The sequence below is a fragment of the Lagopus muta genome, chromosome 2 (assembly GCF_023343835.1).
Source record: "Lagopus muta isolate bLagMut1 chromosome 2, bLagMut1 primary, whole genome shotgun sequence".
NCBI lineage: Eukaryota > Metazoa > Chordata > Aves > Galliformes > Phasianidae > Lagopus > Lagopus muta.
The window spans coordinates 14,140,180-14,158,057 of record NC_064434.1 but is presented as its reverse complement, the minus strand read 5'-3'; the positions used below and the strand labels follow the sequence as shown (position 1 = coordinate 14,158,057).

Genomic DNA, 17,878 nt, shown 5'->3' with positions numbered 1-17,878 from the left:
GTATTCATGTTAGGATCTCACTTTGGCAGTTATGAAATGCAGCATTATCCTCTATGCTTTAAAAAAACACTCAGTGATACTCAGAAATTATTTAAACAACTTTATGAACACACTATAGTGTGTTTAATTTATGAACACACTGTAAAAACAAATAAGTTGTTGTTTTCATAACACAGGTATTCTTCTAATACAGCTGAAAATTAAATGTTTCTCAACTTAAGTTCCAAGACAATCATTGCATCACATCTTAAAACTAGGCTTCCACGATAATGTTCAATGCTGCATTAAAGAAATAAAACAAAAACACCCTCTATCTTCTACCTGTCATATTCTGTGATAAAACGTTACTAGCACTTTTGGCCTCTGCTACCAAGGGATCCTTAGTTAACTCACCAACTGCCATAATATACTGTCCATCTCTTGATACCTTAATCTTGGTGCTAACTGTGGGCATTTCAAAGTCTTGAATAAGTTCAATTCTTCTACGGATATCTACAAAGAAAAAATAAATACTCATAAAGAAAAATTATTTGTAAAGCTAGTACTATTATTATCAGTCCAATACTGTAATGACTTCTTATGAAAGTATGTAAAGTTCACTGAATAAAACTGAATATTTTTAAAGGTATATCTTTGTCTTTAACACAGGCCAGGAGAGCAATGCAGTACTCTAACGCTGAGAAGCCAGCTATCATCACCACACCAAATAGATCTCTCACGAGGCGCTAACCATGAGATCATTATAACAGGCATTCACAAAAAGGTGACATATTCTACACAGCAAAGATGCATAACACATTCCATCACACTGTTACCTCCATGCCTATTTTTCAGTTGGCTGCTTTACACAATGCTCATGATGGTATGTAAATATTTCCTTTGATATTACAAATTTAGAGTAAAATTGAAAGGTTGAGGGAACTGGGCTTGTTTAGGGTGGAGAAGAGAAGGCTCCAGGGGAAACCTCATCATGGCCTTCCTGTACTTGAAGTAGACATATAAACGGGGGGGGAACAACTGTTTACATGGGTTGACACTGATAGGACAAGGGGGAATGGTTTTAAACTGAAACAGAGGAGATTTAGATTAGATATTAGGAGGAAGTTTTTCACACAGAGGGTGGTGATGCACTGGAACAGGTTGCTCAAGGAGGTTGTGGATGCCCCATCCCTGGAGGCATTCAAGGCCAGGCTGGATGTGGCTCTGGGCAGCCTGGTCTGGTGGCTGGTGACCTGCCCACAGCAGAGGGGTTGAAACTGGATGATCATTGTGGTCCTTTTCAACCTAGGCCGTTCTATGATGATGATATGATAAATCACAAAGCTGGACTCTAAGCTAAGCTTAATAAATATACAGGGGTCTATAGCTAGATTTGATCATAAATATATGTTGGATGCATCCACCACACTTGTGTACAATCTACCATCTCCCAGTATTTAATGCCTAAAAATGATGCTGACAATGTTCTATCCACACAGCACTATATAGGAAACTAAAGTATGGCCTTCTAGCATTACGTATAGCTTTAAATTTGCATTTATGAAAACAAGTTGTGCACAATTTCCTCGTGTTAGCAAACTGCCTACTCCTGGAGTGGCAGATCAGATGTGTACAGCCTCATTCTGCTGAGGGCTGCGATGGGAAAACTCACCCACATCTTTCTTCTGTAATGCTCTTTTCTTCCTGTCTGAGAGCCACTGTAAGGAAACATATCAGTATTCACATTACAGCACATCTGCATTATCACAGAACTGTTACAACCTAACAAATCTGAAAAAAAAGAGGTGTTTGTTTTTTTTTTTTTCTGCCTGAAACATCACTTCTCTCTTCTTAATTGCATTCAAAATTCCAGTAGTACGCTCTGAGGTCCCTTCCAACCCAACCACCCTGTGACCCTACGAAAAAGAAGTCCGCAGAGCAGCTCGGCTCAAACGCCCGCCAGCTGCGGGGGCGCCCACGCGTCCCGCCGTCCCCTCACGGCTCCGTCCCACCCGAGCTGCCCCTCACCTCCGGGAGGCTCCTGCCGGCGCTCAGGCTGTAGATCTTCACTTCGTTCAGGCTGGAGACTTGCATGGCGAGCCCACACACCTCTTCCGGGCCGCACGGGAAGCGGAAGGCAGGCTCGGCTCCGACCCGGCAGCAGTGTGCGCTGTACGGGCGGGGCTCCGGCTCCGGCTCCGGCTCCGTCAGCTTCCCGTTCCTGGACGGCGCCGAGCGTCGGCGGGCAGCGAGCCGGGGGTTGGGAGGGAGCTGTTAGGTAAAATCGCGTTCTGCAACGTTAAAGCTTAAAGGCGGCTGCATGATGCTATTTCAGGCGGGGCTCGGGCTGAAATCACAGAGTAGGAAGGAGCTGCTTGGACAGACGTGGCTGAGGGGGTTCGTTTTCTTGCCTCACGCAAATCCTGGGAATCACTGCAGAATCGGGTTGGGCGGCATCCTTCGCAAACATAAAAGGTGGGACGCCGTTTAAATCCTATGTAGAATCTCTTTAAACACGGATCACAGAATTATAGCGGTTGGAGGGGACCTCTGGCGATCACCCAGCCCAGCCGTGCTGAAGCAGGTTCCCCACCACAGGCTGCGACAGGGACACCTGGGGTTAGAAGGTCGTCAGGCCATGCCTATTCTGACTTAGAAGAGCAGCAACAAATAAAATACGATATTTTTCCACTCTGTGAATGTTTTTGCATACCACTAAATGTCACAGCTTCTCCCCCATGATAGTACACAGCTGGTGTAAGAGCTAACCAAAACCATATCAAGTCTTAATACAGAATTCCTTGCACTGAATCATTGAATCATTAAGGTTGGAAAAGATCGCTAAGATTGTCTGGTGCAATCGTCAGCCCAGGCCCACCATGCCCACTGACCACATCCCTCTGTGCCATGTCTACCATTCTGAGCACCTCCAGGGTTGGTGACTCCACCACCTCCCTGGGCAGTCTGTGCCAGTGCCTCGCTGCTCTTTCTGAGATGTTTCCTAATATCCAACCTGAACCTCCCCTGATACAACTTTAGTCCATTGCCTCTCATCCTATTTCTGTTACTTGATAGAAGAGGCCAACCCCACCTCACAGCAACCTCCTTTCAGTTGACTGTAGAGAGCAATGTTTCCCCCGAGCCTCCTCTTGTGCAGACTAAACAATCCCAGTTCCCTCATCCGCTCCCCATAAGACTTGTGCTCCAGACTCTTTACAGCTTTGCTGCCCTTCTCTGAACACGCTCCAGGGCCTTCATGTCTTTCTTGATGTTTTTCATTATGTATTTCAGCAGTGATAATACCAATATCGCCACTTTCTGCTTTGCATTAAAGGGTGCCATAGCTGAGACCCAGACACCTAATGTAGGTGTCTACATGGGTACTAGATGTCATAGCTCCCATTTCAGGGAGCTAAGGCTTCACTCACCTAAATGTAGATTGTCTGGTGGCATTTGAGCTGCCATGGTATCCAGGACACCTAGATGGGGTGACACAAGACCTGTGGAAAACCCATGTGCTATGCGGCGTGAGCTGGAGGACATCTCAAATGGCACTAGAAGCTGAGGCAGCTGAATTGCATACCTAGTTAATCCCAGTAATGAAGCCTGAGGAGCAATGTGGCACCTAGTGTCTCCTTCAGGGTGAATTCAATCTGTTTCTAAGTTCTACCATCTCATTCCTTAGACTGTCACTAACTGTTAACAGATATTTAATGCTGAATTCGTTTACCCCCATATAGATGCCCCTTTCAGTTCAGGACACCTCAAGGAATCCCAGACATCCTCCCCACGTTGTTTGGTATGACACAAGGATGCCTCGAAAAATGTAAGACAAGATCAGGAGGACTGAAACGATGAAGAATTCCCAGAGGTTTAAAACCCATGAGGTTCTGACATGCTAAGGAGATACGTGACTTTAGGTGAGAACGCCCAAAGATTCTGATCCCTTCTTCAGTACTCTAGGTGTATTTCAATGACCATAGAACAGAAAAAGAGGAATAAAATACCTCTGCACTGCAGAAAGTAAAATTGTATTTCAAGATTCTTTTTATTTATTTATTTATTTATTTATTTAGACATATTTAGCTCTCAGGCAAAGTGGATAAATCCAAGCCTGGCACAGCATACATTTAAAACATTTTGTTTTTTAAAGAAAATTTATAGGGAAAATATCAGCTAGGACCTGGACTATTGAAGTTCTAGTGCAGATAACTTTAGAGCAGCCAGATTTCCTTGTTACACTCACACAGGTAAGTTAAAAAAAATCTGGATCGGAATGATGCAATTGAAGCTTTGATGAAGCTTTTTGCTTCAAACATGCCCAAAATATCTGTTGCATGCAAAAATAACACCTTTAGATTTCCAATTCAAGTAAATAGAGTTGAGCAGCTAGGTGTATGGACTTCAAATAAGTGTGATACAGAACATAGTTTTGCCTGCTTTTCCTTTTTTTATAGTATGAGGATTTGCTATGCATGTTCCCTTGTGACATGCATGATACAGTGTTTTGAAACAACATCATGGTAAGCAAAGTAGAAGAAATCTTTACTGGCTTTAATGGTAACTAGACAACATCCATTCATATACACACATGCATGCAGCTAAGGAATTCTTAACAGAGAAATTATTTGCATTTCAAAGGAGGGCAACAAAGCTGGTGAGGGGTCTGGAACACAGGCCATATGAGGAGAGGCTGAAGGAGCTGGGAATGTTCAGCCTGGAGAAGAGGAGCTCAGGGGAGACCTCATTGCTCTCTATAACTTCCTGAAGGGAGGTTGTAGTGAGCTGGGGGTCGGCCTCTTCTCTTGTGTCATTAGTGATAGGACCAGGGGGAATGGTTTCAAGCTACGCCAGGGGAAATTCAGGCTGGACATGAGGAAGTACTACTTTTCAGAAAGGGTGGTCAGGCACTGGAATGGACTGCCCAGGGAGGTGGTGGAATCACCGAGCCTGGGGGTGTTCAAGGAAAGACTGGATGTTGCGTTGAGGGACATGGTTTAGTGGGAGCTACTGGGAATAGGTGAACGGTTGGACTGGGTGATCTTTTAGGTCTTTTCCAACCTTAGTGATTCTATGATTCTATGATTCTATGATTCTATGCATGCTAAACTTACATGCTTAAAAGTACACCAAAACTGTTTTCAATGAAATAACAATATTTTATAGAACCACAGAGTGGTCAGATTGGAAGGGACCATAAAGATCATCATTATTAGCCATGATCAAGTCATGTTAGGAGTTCCTTCACTGAGCTGTTTTAGACTTCTGCATATGTTACTGCAGTAATACACTTGCATGAATAGGAAATGGGATTTTAAAAGATTCTTCTGAAGCACAGCGGAAAAAATAGGCATTAATGGATAATGCTTGTAACATAGTAGTTGTACAAATCGTTTTATTGAGAACTGCAGCTCTGAGGTTGCTGTTTTGTAAGCTAACATATGCTTTCCCATTAATGTCAATGTCATAATTGTATGGGTAATTAAGTCTGATTATTTGTTAGAGAAATTTGCCTCCAGAGATACTTCAGATAGGGTATTAATGCTTTTAATGGCTGCTTGGAGGCTGTGCTTTGCACATTACTGTGACAGAGGAAGGAGTACTCATAAACACAGAGAGAGGCAAAGCCACAGAAAGCTTCCTTGCGATGACACATCAAAGGGAGCAGGGAAGCACGTGGTGATCACAAGGGAATTAAGCAGCTTGGTGATCACACGGTACAGCACTCAGTGCAGCTGAGGAAGTAGCAGGGGCACAGGAGCTGCCACAGCTGAGTTACCACCAGTGAGCAGCACACAGACATATTCTATCAAAGGGGCTCAATGATCCTGCCAACCTCTCTTCATCCAGGCCTCCTCCAACCTCTTTTCATCCAGGCCTAAAAATGTGTAGTGGGGGAAAAAGGATTAAAAAGACAGAATAAATCCAGAAAACTTGATAATAGAAAATGATAGGACTTTATTATTATCATTTATCATATTTATAATATAAATTATCATGCTTCCTCGATAATTTTCAATTAAAATAACAAATTAAGTAGTATAATAGTTGTCACTATAATAAAAGTAAACATGGCAAATTACTCCTATTGAAAAAATGAGAATCAAAAGTGACGTTGGTACAACAAAAATGTTTAGAAAGAAAATGGCGTATATTGCAGAATCCAGCAATCTGACAACCCTTCAGCTTGGATTTTACATTCTTCACTACAAGTGCTATCAGATGACACAATTCTAAATTTAAGAAGCTTCTGGGAACATAATTTTTGTAGAAATAATCATGTGAAGCATTTCCACATCTTTAGACTGCAGCAAGGATCCATGGCAGCTCTGTATGTGGTCTGAGATGGGCAAGCTCTGCTTTACCTTGCTGATGAGGCTATGAGGCTTACTGCACCTTTCAGATCACAAGGCTGTAAATTTGAATTACATCATGTAAATAAACTTTTATTTTCATTATTAAAATGTAGCCTTAAAAAAAAAAAAAAAAAGTGGGGTGGGGTGGGGGGAAAGAGGGAAAGAAGATTAAACAGTGATCCCCATTACTATGAATGTCACCAGACACCTGGGTAGTGCCTCACCACTCTTTCTGACAAGAAATATTTCCTAAACCCAACCCAAACCTCCCCTAATACAACTTAAGACCATTACCTCTCATCCTATAGCTGTTACCTGGGAGAAGAGGCTGACACCCACCTCAGTAATCATAGAATCATAGAATCATAGAATCACAGAATCATAGAATCACAAGGTTGGAAAGGACCTACAAGATCATCTAGTCCAACCGTCCTCCCACTACCACTGCTACCACAAGCACTAAACCATCTCTCGCAGCTCCTCATCCAGACGCCTCTTGAACACTGCCAGGGATGGCGACTCCACCACCTCCCTGGGCAGCCATTCCAGTGCCTGAGAGAGCCATTCCAGAGCCATTCTCACTCTGAGAGAAAAAGTTCTTCCTCATGTCCAACCTAAACCTCCTCTGGTACAACTTGCAGCCATTTCCCTGGGTTCTGTTCATTGCCTGGGAGAAGAGGCCAAACCCCTCCTCACCACAGTCTCCCTTCAGGAAGTTGTAGAGTGCAATGAGGTCTCCCCTGAGCCTCCTCTTCTCCAGACTGAACAATCCCAGCTCCTTCAGCCGCTCCTCATAAGCCCTGTGCTCCAGACCCCTCACCAGTTTCGTTGCCCTTCTCTGGACACGTTCCAGGGCCTCAATGTCTTTCTTGCAGTGAGGGGCCCAAAACTGAACACAGCACTCGAGGTGCGGCCTCACCAGTGCTGAGTACAGGGGATGATCGCCTCCCTGCTCCTGCTGGCCACACCATTTCTAATGCAGGCCAGGATGCCGTTGGCCCCCTTGGCTACCAGGGCACACTGCCGGCTCATGTTCAGCTGAGCATCAACCAACACCCCCAGGTCCCTTTCCTCTTCACAGTCATAATAAACCAAAATAAGCAAGCGGATAAACTGAAACAGTGATTATTTCAACCAGAAGTCTTCTTTGTGTCTCTTCATGGGAAGCTTTGAGTAGGGGACTTTCCTCCTCTATATAAGTATTTTAAGTCTCAGTAAAAATGTTAAAGAGAAGCAAAGGAAGATAGATGTACAATATATCTTGCCTGAACTTAGAGTGCAAGAATTAACCTTTCTATTAGTTATGTGATGCAGGAACAGGTCTATCCAAGTCCAAGGCTGTGATTGAGGACATCTTCCATCAGCTGCTTCAGCCTTATGCTGGAGTCACTCTAGCATTACTCCTTTGGGGTCTCATGACATGCATCCCAGGATCCTGAAGGAACTGGCTGATGTGGTTGCCAGCATGGCTTCACATGTTAAGGGACAGGAGGGAGAGCAAGAGACTTGAGACAGCCAGCATGGCTTCACTGAAGGCAGACCACACCTGACCAACCTGGTGGCCTTCTAAAACAGAGTGATGGCAGTAGTTGGCAAAGGAAGGGCAACTGATACCATCTGCCCAGACTTGTGCAAGGCTTTTGATGTGGTCCCGCACCACGTCCTTGTCTCTAAGTTAAAGCGATATGGATTTGAAGGCTGGATCATTAAGTGAATAAAGAATTGGTTGGAGGGTCATAGCCAAAGGGTTGCTGTCAACGGCTCTAAGTCCAGCTGGAGGCCGGTCATAAGCAGTGTCACTCAGGGATCTGTCTTGGGACTGGTATTCTTCAATATCTGTCAGTTGTGTAGATGGGATCAAGTGCACCCTCAGCCAGTTTGCAGACAACACCAAGCTGAGCGGTGCAGTTGAGAGTACAGAAGGGAAAGACACCATCCATCCTCTCAGTTTAGGACACCTGTGTGTGTGTGTGGGGGGGGTGATTGGAGCATTGCCCACCAGGTAGCATAGCGAGCAGCTGCACGAGCCGAACCAGCTTTCCGCGGCCCTCTCCCACAGAGCACGATACTCCCGCCGTCCCGGGCCGCACTCCACACTCCGCTGCTCCGCGCCCGCCCCGCCCCGAGCGCCGCCCCGCCCCGAGCGCCTCCCCGAGCCCGGCCGTCCCCGCCCCGCCGCAGGGAGCCACCGCTGTGCGGGACGGCGGCCGCTGCGGGGCGAGCGCTCGCTCCCCGGGTTTCCCGTTCCGTGCGGCTGGGAGTAAGGCGTGCGAGGCGGGACGGGACGGGTCCGGGAGAGCCTTTGGGTGGAAGAGCTGGAGCGTGGTTCCGCTGCTTGCTGTCCTGCCCTCATCTGTTTGCTTAGCACCAGCGCAGCTGTCACACGTGGATTTGCGCCATCGTTTGCTTTGTGTATATTGTCCTGCTGAGAGCATCTCTCCTCCGGTCCTTGCTACCCAACCTGGAAATTAAAACACGGGGAAAGTGATATTCCGTCAGGCATCTCCTGCAGCCTGTAAGTTCAGAAGACCTACGTCTTGCTTGCACTTTTGCCCAAATATTTGAGTGTTGGTATTGGTCAAACAGAAGTCCTTAATTACATCCTTGTGACTGGAGTCTGCCTGGCAATGGGGATCACGATGGAGCGTGGTGATGGGGACGGAACTGGGTGCTAAAGGACGGGGAGGGGAGGGAGGAGAGGAAAGGGGGAGGAGAGAACTTTGGTTCTTCATTCGGAAACTGGATGGAACAACCCTGAGAAAGGAGGAACTGCTGCGCTGTGTGTGTGACATTGTGGAGAAGGTCATGTTCCATTTCAGGCTGAGACAGGAGTGACTCACTGTAATTATGCCACCAAAAGATCAGTAATCCACTCCAACTTTTTTGGTTCTTAGGGAAGAACACATTCTACACAGTACTTTTTTTAGCCTCTTACCTGCTCTGTGTTTCTACAGTGATCAGGAGTGAAGGGAAAGTACTGGATCATGTCGGAGTTCTGGCTGATTTCTGCCCCAGGAGATAAAACAAACCTGCAGGCATGGGAGAGAATGAATACGGTGACATCCAAATCCAACCTGTCCAGCAACAGCAAATTCCATATTCCGGACTTAAAGGTAAGTGAGGAGAGGGTTTGGGTATGGGTGACAAAACATCCCCAGCCAGGACTAAGGATTTCTGGGATAAACATGAGATTTGTCATTTCAGAGAGCTGAAAAAGATTGCGACGGGGGGTGAGCTGTGTTCAGTCTACTGAAAACTGATTGGGGAGAGACAAGAGTCATTTTGCTTGAAGATGACTTTCATGTGGGAAGGATACATGTGTAAGGAGTGAAGGTGACCGGTTAAATACAATGTATTGCATCTGCTGTACAGTTTGCTTCCAGTCACAAAAGTCACATGGCATTGTACATCTCAAATTGCTAATGCATGGGGAGCAGCTCAGTATCTAGAAGTATTCCAGTGAGACCACTGACAGAGCAGACAGTTCTATATAATGCACATTACTCTGTGGGAAATGGATATGCGTATATTCAGCTGTATTACTGGCTGTATAGCCTCATATCAGTAAGAACATTTATTCGTGACTTTTTTTTTTTTTAATATATCTTTGCCTTCTTCAATCCTTTCATAAGATCTGCACTTAATTTTTATTTCATTTGCATCTGTCAGAAGTCTAAATATGCTTCACTGAAGTCAGTGGAGCTGCAACAGATGCAGTACTTGGTTCCTTGGGGAGCTGCCATCACCCATCTCAAAGCTACACATGGTGCAGCCAGGGTCTGGCTTCAGTCCATGAAGTTTGTTAAGTTATGGCTTGAGCTGTTCCAGTTACTTAAGAATGCAAGTGAAAGGGGAGCATGGCCTTTTCTGAAGTGATAACATGCTGAAGTAGCACATGGATGCTGCAGACTGCACATGCTGCTTTTTACACATGCACCTGAGATTGCTGTGATTTTAGCATCTGTGTGCCACCAGCACTGGTGTGAGTCCATTAACGTTGGGGGAAACAAAGTATTGACATCATCTGACCATACGGCAGTTCTCTGCGTTCTGCTAATTGTTCTATGCAAGACTTGTTTCTTCTCCTGTACTCCTTCAGCCTGACCCTTTGTAATGTTGAGCTGGCAACGTCACAAGAAGAGGTTTGGTAATGTATTGCAATACCATAAACATAGAACTATGACTGTGACAGAGTCATGCAAAAAGCAGATGTTGGTCTTGGGAAAATGGTGTCCTGAGAGGCTTAGTCCTTGGCAATAGGAAAGAATGCAGAGACCCTCTTTTGAGTACACTCTGCTTCCCTTGGTTCTCTTAGTACATTAGATTTGTTTTGTATGTATGCTGCATGCATTTCTACTCATTATTTTGTTAGGTAAAAGTCTGTGCTACTCAATGATTCAGGAATGAAAACGGGAAGGAAGACATTGATGCTTGATCTTGAGATATCATATACACTTTTTCCCTTACTGGAAAAGGCTTTTTGTGCCAGGGTCTTGAGAAAAGGAGTTGCTATATTATCCACTGACTGAATAATGTTCTGCAGAACTGTTGAATTCACAAATCAAAGTCCCTAAGACTGCTGACAGAAGCCTTGGACATGTGCATCTCTCACCTGCTTCTCATCTTTTGTACAGGTGGGGACACTGGATGCTCTTGTTGGTCTGTCAGATGAGTTGGGAAAACTTGATACCTTTGCTGAAAGGTAAAATAGGTCTTATTTACTACCTACAAATGAGGAACAGACATTGTTTTTATGGGATGGTGTGTCCTTGTATTCACCTCAGAGTTAGTTTAACCAAGGCTACAACTGGACTGAAGTGGATGGGTTTGTGTTGTGGTTTAATCCTTGTGTCAGTTGCCACAGAATCATCACAAGGAAGAGGCCATTCCTTAAAACCTGGCTGAATGGAGACAGTGTCAGTTCTGTCTGAACAGTGATGCCTGAGTGGCTGTTTTCAAGGAAAGCTGTTCTCAAAGGGGATGTGATTCTTCTTGTATTTTTGAAGAGCAGCCTCCCCCTCCATCCAGAAACTCAAATTAATAAAGAAGTTTTTAGAGAATATGAAGCTCTCTTCGCTTTTCTTTTTCCCAGAATATTTCTCTTGAGATTTTTTAACCAGATATAGGAGTTGTAAGGAGATACAAGGAATAAATTTTTCTGAATGAAATTGGCTACTCTTCCTCTGTCCTACTCCTGGAAAGCCACAATATTGACTGGCCATTTTGTCAAACCCATTTATGCAGGGAGACTGCTGATCTCTGCCAAGTTTGCCTTTTAGGCCAAGATGACCTGGGTGGCCAAAGAGTAATAGAGTACAGGATGCTAAGGAAATGCCAGGTTTTAGGATACTTTATGGCACAAAGTGGTCTTTATTGATGAAACTCTTTTTTTTTGCTTTGGAAGCAAACCTCACATACAGCTGTGGCCACGTCAGCTCTGGGGCTATTTGCCTTTTTTCCCCTAGCCAGGCCTAGTGAGAAGCTGCCTGTCTGAACATGCTTTGTGCTTTCATAGGTTGTTTAGTGGGTGCAAACACATACAGAGATCCTGATATAAGCTGTTCAAACCTATGTTAGGCAGTTTGCATAAAAGTAGGTCTGCCAGAATACGTTTCTCCCTAGCATAGTTTTCTGACTTTACTGGTACCACAGTGGGGCTGAAATAGGATGATAACATTTGATCACTGGGTTGCACACAATGTTGATCTTTTCAGAATTGCTTTTTCAGAATATTTAGCAGCACAGAGCAGCTTAATACTTAATCAGTAAGATTGTCTCTATCGTGACTCTCCCCATCTGGTAGGGAAACCTGCCCCACAGTCTTTGCAAACGTGTTCATACAGCGGACTGTTCCTGCTGGAGTGAAAAGGAAATGGGAGTCAATCTGGGATGAGATAGTGCCAATGCCATCTATCTATTCCAATGCAGAGTCAGAAAGCTGCTTAGGGCAGCAGCTACCCAAGCAACTGAGAGATCTGAGTTTGAAGGATACAGGAATCATGCAGTGATTTTTGGGAGGGCTTGGCTAATTCCCACTTCTTCAAAACCTGCTGTGGCATCCATGTAAGAGCACTGAGGGGAGTTTTAGGTGACGTATTCCCACTGTTACCTTTGTCTTAACTCGCCAAAGTGGTACACAGTTCCTTGTTCAAGCTGAATGCCACTTCACTCATTAATTGTCCTGTCAGTGACTGCAGTGGCGCTTACCATGTGACATGATGTATGCACTGAGCAAAAGAGTCAGTGAGGCTTTTACACAGTGAGCTGTTGGGTATGGACTCCTCCTATTTGTCTTCTTTGTTTGTAAAACTAACTGATCAAAAAGGATCAATGAGATTTAAAACTAAGGAAAATCTGCTTAAAAATAAGAAAAATAGACAAGAGGAGAGTAATAGCAAAGAATTATCAGGATAAATGGATTGGAATTACAATATCATTTTGTGTTAAATAAATGCCCAAGATTTGAGTATGTAATTGAGATTCAAGGGTTAAAATACCAAGCTCTTGTACTTAGCCAAAGAAAACAGCATCTGGAGAGTTCAAGCCTGTTCAAATGACCTGAACATTTACATTCCTGCTCCTCTGCAACCTGTTGCTAAATAAGGACAGGACTGCCAATAAAGGCAGTGCAAACCTGTCAGCGCTGCCTCCTGCCAGGACAGCAGAGAAGGGGCAGGAGTTTGCAGGATCTATTGTTTCCATGTACTTTTATTATTTATTTACACAGGGAGGTGGAGTGTTTTTCCATGTCAGTGTAGGGTAATGTGGTGCTCTCTAAAGCTGACGTTCCCATCCGTCACTCCTACTTGAGCATTCTCTGGATCCCATGTCTGCAGGGCGTTGTGCAGAGGCTGGAGATTGCAAGGTTCTGCTGCCTGCAGCTTTCTGTGCACTCAGTGGGAGTGATGGTTAATATACAGTATGACCTAAAGAGTGTTTGACTTTTATTTTATTTTATTTTATTTTACTATATTTTATTAAATTTTTAATAGAGTAATGGCATTGTAACACTTTCACAAGCAAAATCTGAAAGAGCACAAGAGTACATCCCGGTTACACCTGCATTCTCTCCTCAGCTTGAGTGTGGGCAAAATGTGGAAAGACTTTTCAGTAAGGTTTGTTGTGGCAGGAAAAGGGGAAATGGTTTCAAACTGAAACAGGGGATTTGGACTGGATATATGGAGAAAGCTGTTCACAGCAAGGGTAGTGAGGCACTGGCACACACTGCCCAGAGTGGTGATGGATACCCCATCACCCATCCCTGGAGGCACCCAAGGGCAGGCTGGATGGGGCTTTGAGAACCTGATGGAGCTGTAGGTGTCCCTATTCATTGTAGGGGAGTTTGGACCAGCTAGCCTTTAAGGGAGCTTTCCAACTCAGTATTAGTCTATGAAAATGCAGTTCTCCACCAGGACTCAGCTGGCCTGAGGTCCTTAAGCATCTGCAGCCTGACAATGAAAACAAGAACAGCCCTTAGAGGGCTGTGAATTGGGGTGAAATGGTGTAGATTCCTCCCAGGGTATGGTACAGCTGTATTTTGTGCATCAAGCCTAGGCTCTGAACTGTTCCTGTCTGGTGTCATAAAGAACAACTGCAAAAGTTTATTTAGCATCCCATGGAGCAAATCTTCAACCAGGGTGAGACTGGACTGTTCTGTCTGTAGCCTCGTGTCCCTCCATCACCTTCAGAATGTGCACACAAGTTTCTTGTCTTCTAGTTTCTGCAATGAGAGCCATGAAATACAGTGTGCAGAAAATGGAATCTGTATCTTTTGGGAGTCTTGAGCACTGGGGAGATGGTATTACCTATGTGTTTGCAGAAATCAGTGTATTTTAGTTCTGCTGTATGCCATAGGTTGTTTATTGCCATTTTAGTTTACCTGCCTTGCTTCAAAAGTGTTTTGTGTGGGTATCTCCTTGTTTGTCAGATCATTGTAGTATCTGTTTTATATTTCTGTTGTTTCTTTACTAATGAAGCTTCTCTTGTTAATTACACCCAAGCGTAATTAAGAAAATAGTCCAGTATATAGGAGAAGTTATGGAGGACTCCAAAGATAAAGTCCAGGAAAATCTTCTGGCCAATGGAGGTAGGTGCCGTGAACGTGGGTATGTTAATGCACTGATGCTGCCTGTGTTTGCTTCAGAATATGGGCATTCAGAATTGAAACACTCACCCATTAGACAAAACAACCCTCAGGAATATTTTCTAAGAGCACATCTAGCCACGTTACATTTTTTTCCAGAGGTAATGGAAACTCTATACAGTTCCAGCTTTGCTTCCAGGACAACATTCGGTGTCTGGCACTGTTTTCTGGAGGAGCACTTGCTGCAGAGCCTGTGCTCTGTCAGCTGTGGATTTCTAACATCACAGGTGGATGCTGGGGGCAACAATTCAACTACTAGGGAGTTATGAGTTGGTTGGGAGCAGCAAGACCAGAAATACTGTTATAAACAGTATTGCAGTAACAGTGAAAGCCTGAGGAGTTTCCTGCTCTGCTAGCTTGGCTTATGTATGTACTTTGTTAGTGGAGCTGTGGTGCTGTTCTACAGCAGATAGGTGGTGAGGTCTTGCAGGCCTGCGCAGTCGCTGATGTGAGATCTCCATTGCCAGAGGAGGGCCTTGTCACTGCCCTGCCCCTATGCTGCTTCCTTAGAGGAGCCAGGCTGCACTCACAGGGTGATGCCAGAGCTGCTGGGACATGAACTGTTGTTTCCATTACAAATAACTTCTCTTTGGTTTCCCTTGTGAGGCCCTGCTCTGCTCTCCAATTTGGGAGAGACTCACAAAAGTCATGAAGTCCAAATCCTGGCTTCACACATGACCACCCAAAATCAACCCCTGTATCTGAGGGTCCAAATGCTCCTTGAACTCTGGCACTCAGGGCCATGCCCACAGCCCTGGGCAGCCTGTCCCACGCCCACCGCCCTCAGGTGCAGACCCTGTCCCTAACCCCCCCCCACCTTAACACAGCTCCATGACTGAGAGCAGAGCTCAGCACTGCCCTCCACTCCCTGTGAGGAGCTGCAGCCACCCTGAGGCCTCCCCTCAGCTCCTCTGCTCTGGGCTGAGCGCACTGAGGGACCTCAGCCACTCCTTGTGCACCTCAACCTCCAGACTTTTCCCCATCTTCATAAGTTGGGGAAAAAGTCCTTTTAGAAATGTCCTTTGTGCATGAAATAAGACTGACTTTTTATGTGTGCAACTACTGGCCAAGTACAATAATCTCACTTATTTATGTTACAGGGCAAAAGGATAAAATGAAATGTCTGAAAAGTATGTTGAGGATTGCTGATTGCAGTGTTGCTACAAGCATGCATTTGGGTGTAGTAGTGCTAGAAACAAGTCTTGGTCTGGTTGTAGAGATACAGTGATCACGTTACGATGGATTTCTCAAGTAACGACCTCGTAGCTTGATCACGATATCCCTATGACTTGAGAAACAACAGGTTGAACTTATTTCTTTTGTTTCCTCTTTTTACACTCTTTTCCCTTCCTGTCAGCTCTGCATGTCTTGTAATAGAAGGATGTGGAAGTTTCTTGTATATGCTACTAATTTCAGTCCTTTGTCATCCAAAGGAGCCATATGTAACTAAGACTTTTTTAAGATTATTGATGCCGTCTTTAAAAAAAATTAATTGATTTTAATATATAGATACATAAATTTAGGATTCCCCTGTTACAATCTAGTATCATTCCTCACAAGCAGCAGCAACACTGAATTCTTCCTCTGTCCCTTTTTGGATGGAAAAAAGGCCCTAAAACTGAACGTTATGAAGTGAGAATCAAAATTGTAAGACATGGCTTCTTGCTGCAGAGTCCATTTTCAGGCTATTGGACCGTGCACACTCAGCTTTTTGATTACAAATGTTCTGGTTTTAGCTCAGATGTATGAATTCCTGACAGCAGTTTGGTCTACCAGCCAACTCAATTGTTGGCTGTGTCTAGCAATTGTCTGATTAGAACTGAAGGGGAACTGCAAGCATCAGCAAAGAAGAATTAAGTATTTTGTAGGGAAGGTAGTTTACATTGCTGCTTAGAGCTGGCTGAGTGCAGCAGAGCTAGGAAGTGTTCAGCCTGTGGGATTCCTGGGCTGCTGAGGAGGAGGCATCTCTCTTGGGCAACAGTAAGGAGAAGCAGTGTAGAAGGGAAGGGAATTGGGAGCATGGCCAAGGAGTACACCTGTGGAATGGGCTGAAGGCTCACCCTGTGCTTAACTGCTGAACAGCTGAGTTCTGCTGAGACTGGGGAATATGAGAATAAAAGGGGCACAGGGAACTTCTGTATCTCTGCTGTGCCCCCTTTCCACATGCTTCCTGTGCTTCCTGGTCATGCATTGGCAGGAAGGGCTGAATCTGTGTATTGAAAGAGAGGGAGAACATGGTCATGCCAGTGTTTTCTGCCTTCTGTTCAATATATCCTTAGATAAGAAGTTGTCTTCGTCCTTTCATAAGACTTTCCGTGCTTCGGAAATCTAATAGGGTAAACTGACTCGGATGTGGGGTGAGAGAAGCCCACGGAAAGGATAGTGCTCCCCTGGCAGGGTGTTTGATGTCACACGAGGCAGGGTGGTACCCTTAGCTTGGTGCTGTAGCAACTAAACAACTTTTCACATTCCTCCTCATGCATCTCTGTTCATACAGTGCTCCTCACACTGTGTGCAACCCACGAGGAGCTGCGTTCAGCCCTTGCCTTGGGAATGGTTAACTCTGCACCAGGCAGTGAGGAGCACTGAGCAGCCCCACTCATCCCTCCTTTCCTTAGCTTCCTGAGCTTGTTCTGCCCCGTTTCCCCATGGCAACTTCCCAAATGTTCTCCATCCTACCTGTCTGGGAAGAAGCTCAGTGCAGCAAACACTAGTGTCTCTGTTTCAACTATTTTTTACTTTGGGGATGGTTAGATTGAGCATTTGATTTGTGTAGATATGATCTAGATCAAATTTCTATGAGAATTCAGAGGTGGGCCAACCAAAGCTCTACACAGGATACAGCTGGGGGCTGCCACCCCAGCCTTGAGTTTCCATCGTGTCAGCTGTCTGCTTTAATGCATTTCTTTGTATTTCCAGTTGACCTGATTAGCTACTTGACCCGGTTTGAGTGGGACATGGCCAAATATCCCATAAAGCAGCCACTGAAGAATATATCAGAAGCATTAGCAAAGGTAAACTGTGCTCCAGGTTGTCAGAAGACCTCAGAATGGTGAATCATGTCTTTTGGCAGTTTTTGGTCTCTTTTGTTACAGCAGTCAATGAGAGTTCTGCCTGTGGTTTGGGCAGGAGCACGTTCAGAATCTCGCTGTACTGCAGCAGTTGATTTATTTTAATTTCTACCATAATAACACCAATAAATATCTATATGTCTGTATCTATATAGAGATATACAAACCTATTCATTCCATAAATATATGGACTTTTATCAGATTTATTAGACTACACTGATACATTCTACATTTTAGTTCCCTTCACTGTAATATTTTATTGTTTTTACTTACTGTATAATCATTCTCCATGTTGGGGTTTTCTTGTGAAATCATTGGCCTACATTAAA

The 17,878-nt window shown here is 44.6% G+C and overlaps 2 protein-coding genes across 8 annotated transcripts in view; one reads left to right on the top strand and one right to left on the bottom strand.

The window, feature by feature from the left end:
- The window catches only part of NOL10 (nucleolar protein 10), a 51,852-nt gene extending 49,714 nt beyond the window's left edge, over positions 1-2,138 (bottom strand). For both annotated transcript variants that reach the window (XR_007375441.1, XM_048937590.1), the window contains exons 1-3: positions 2,008-2,138; positions 1,652-1,697; positions 394-492 (exon numbers count right to left, since the gene is read on the bottom strand). Coding sequence is in view for 1 of the 2 variants with exons in the window: in XM_048937590.1 (XP_048793547.1) it covers positions 394-492; positions 1,652-1,697; positions 2,008-2,073 (211 nt within the window). In the remaining variant the exon portion in view is untranslated. The remainder of the gene's footprint in view (positions 1-393; positions 493-1,651; positions 1,698-2,007) is intronic.
- Positions 2,139-2,167: 29 nt separating this feature from the next.
- ATP6V1C2 (ATPase H+ transporting V1 subunit C2) overlaps positions 2,168-17,878 on the top strand; it is a 22,546-nt gene continuing 6,835 nt past the window's right edge. The window contains exons 1-5 of one of the 6 annotated variants that reach the window (XM_048937606.1): positions 2,168-2,257; positions 9,290-9,448; positions 10,970-11,037; positions 14,336-14,421; positions 17,398-17,492. In XM_048937606.1, coding sequence (XP_048793563.1) covers positions 9,320-9,448; positions 10,970-11,037; positions 14,336-14,421; positions 17,398-17,492 — 378 coding nt within the window. In that variant the 5' untranslated portion in view covers positions 2,168-2,257; positions 9,290-9,319. Of the gene's footprint in view, positions 2,258-2,281; positions 2,455-8,508; positions 8,851-9,050; positions 9,200-9,289; positions 9,449-10,969; positions 11,038-14,335; positions 14,422-17,397; positions 17,493-17,878 lie in introns of those variants that run through there. The other 5 variants (XM_048937607.1, XM_048937602.1, XM_048937605.1 and 2 more) reach the window with 5 other exon arrangements.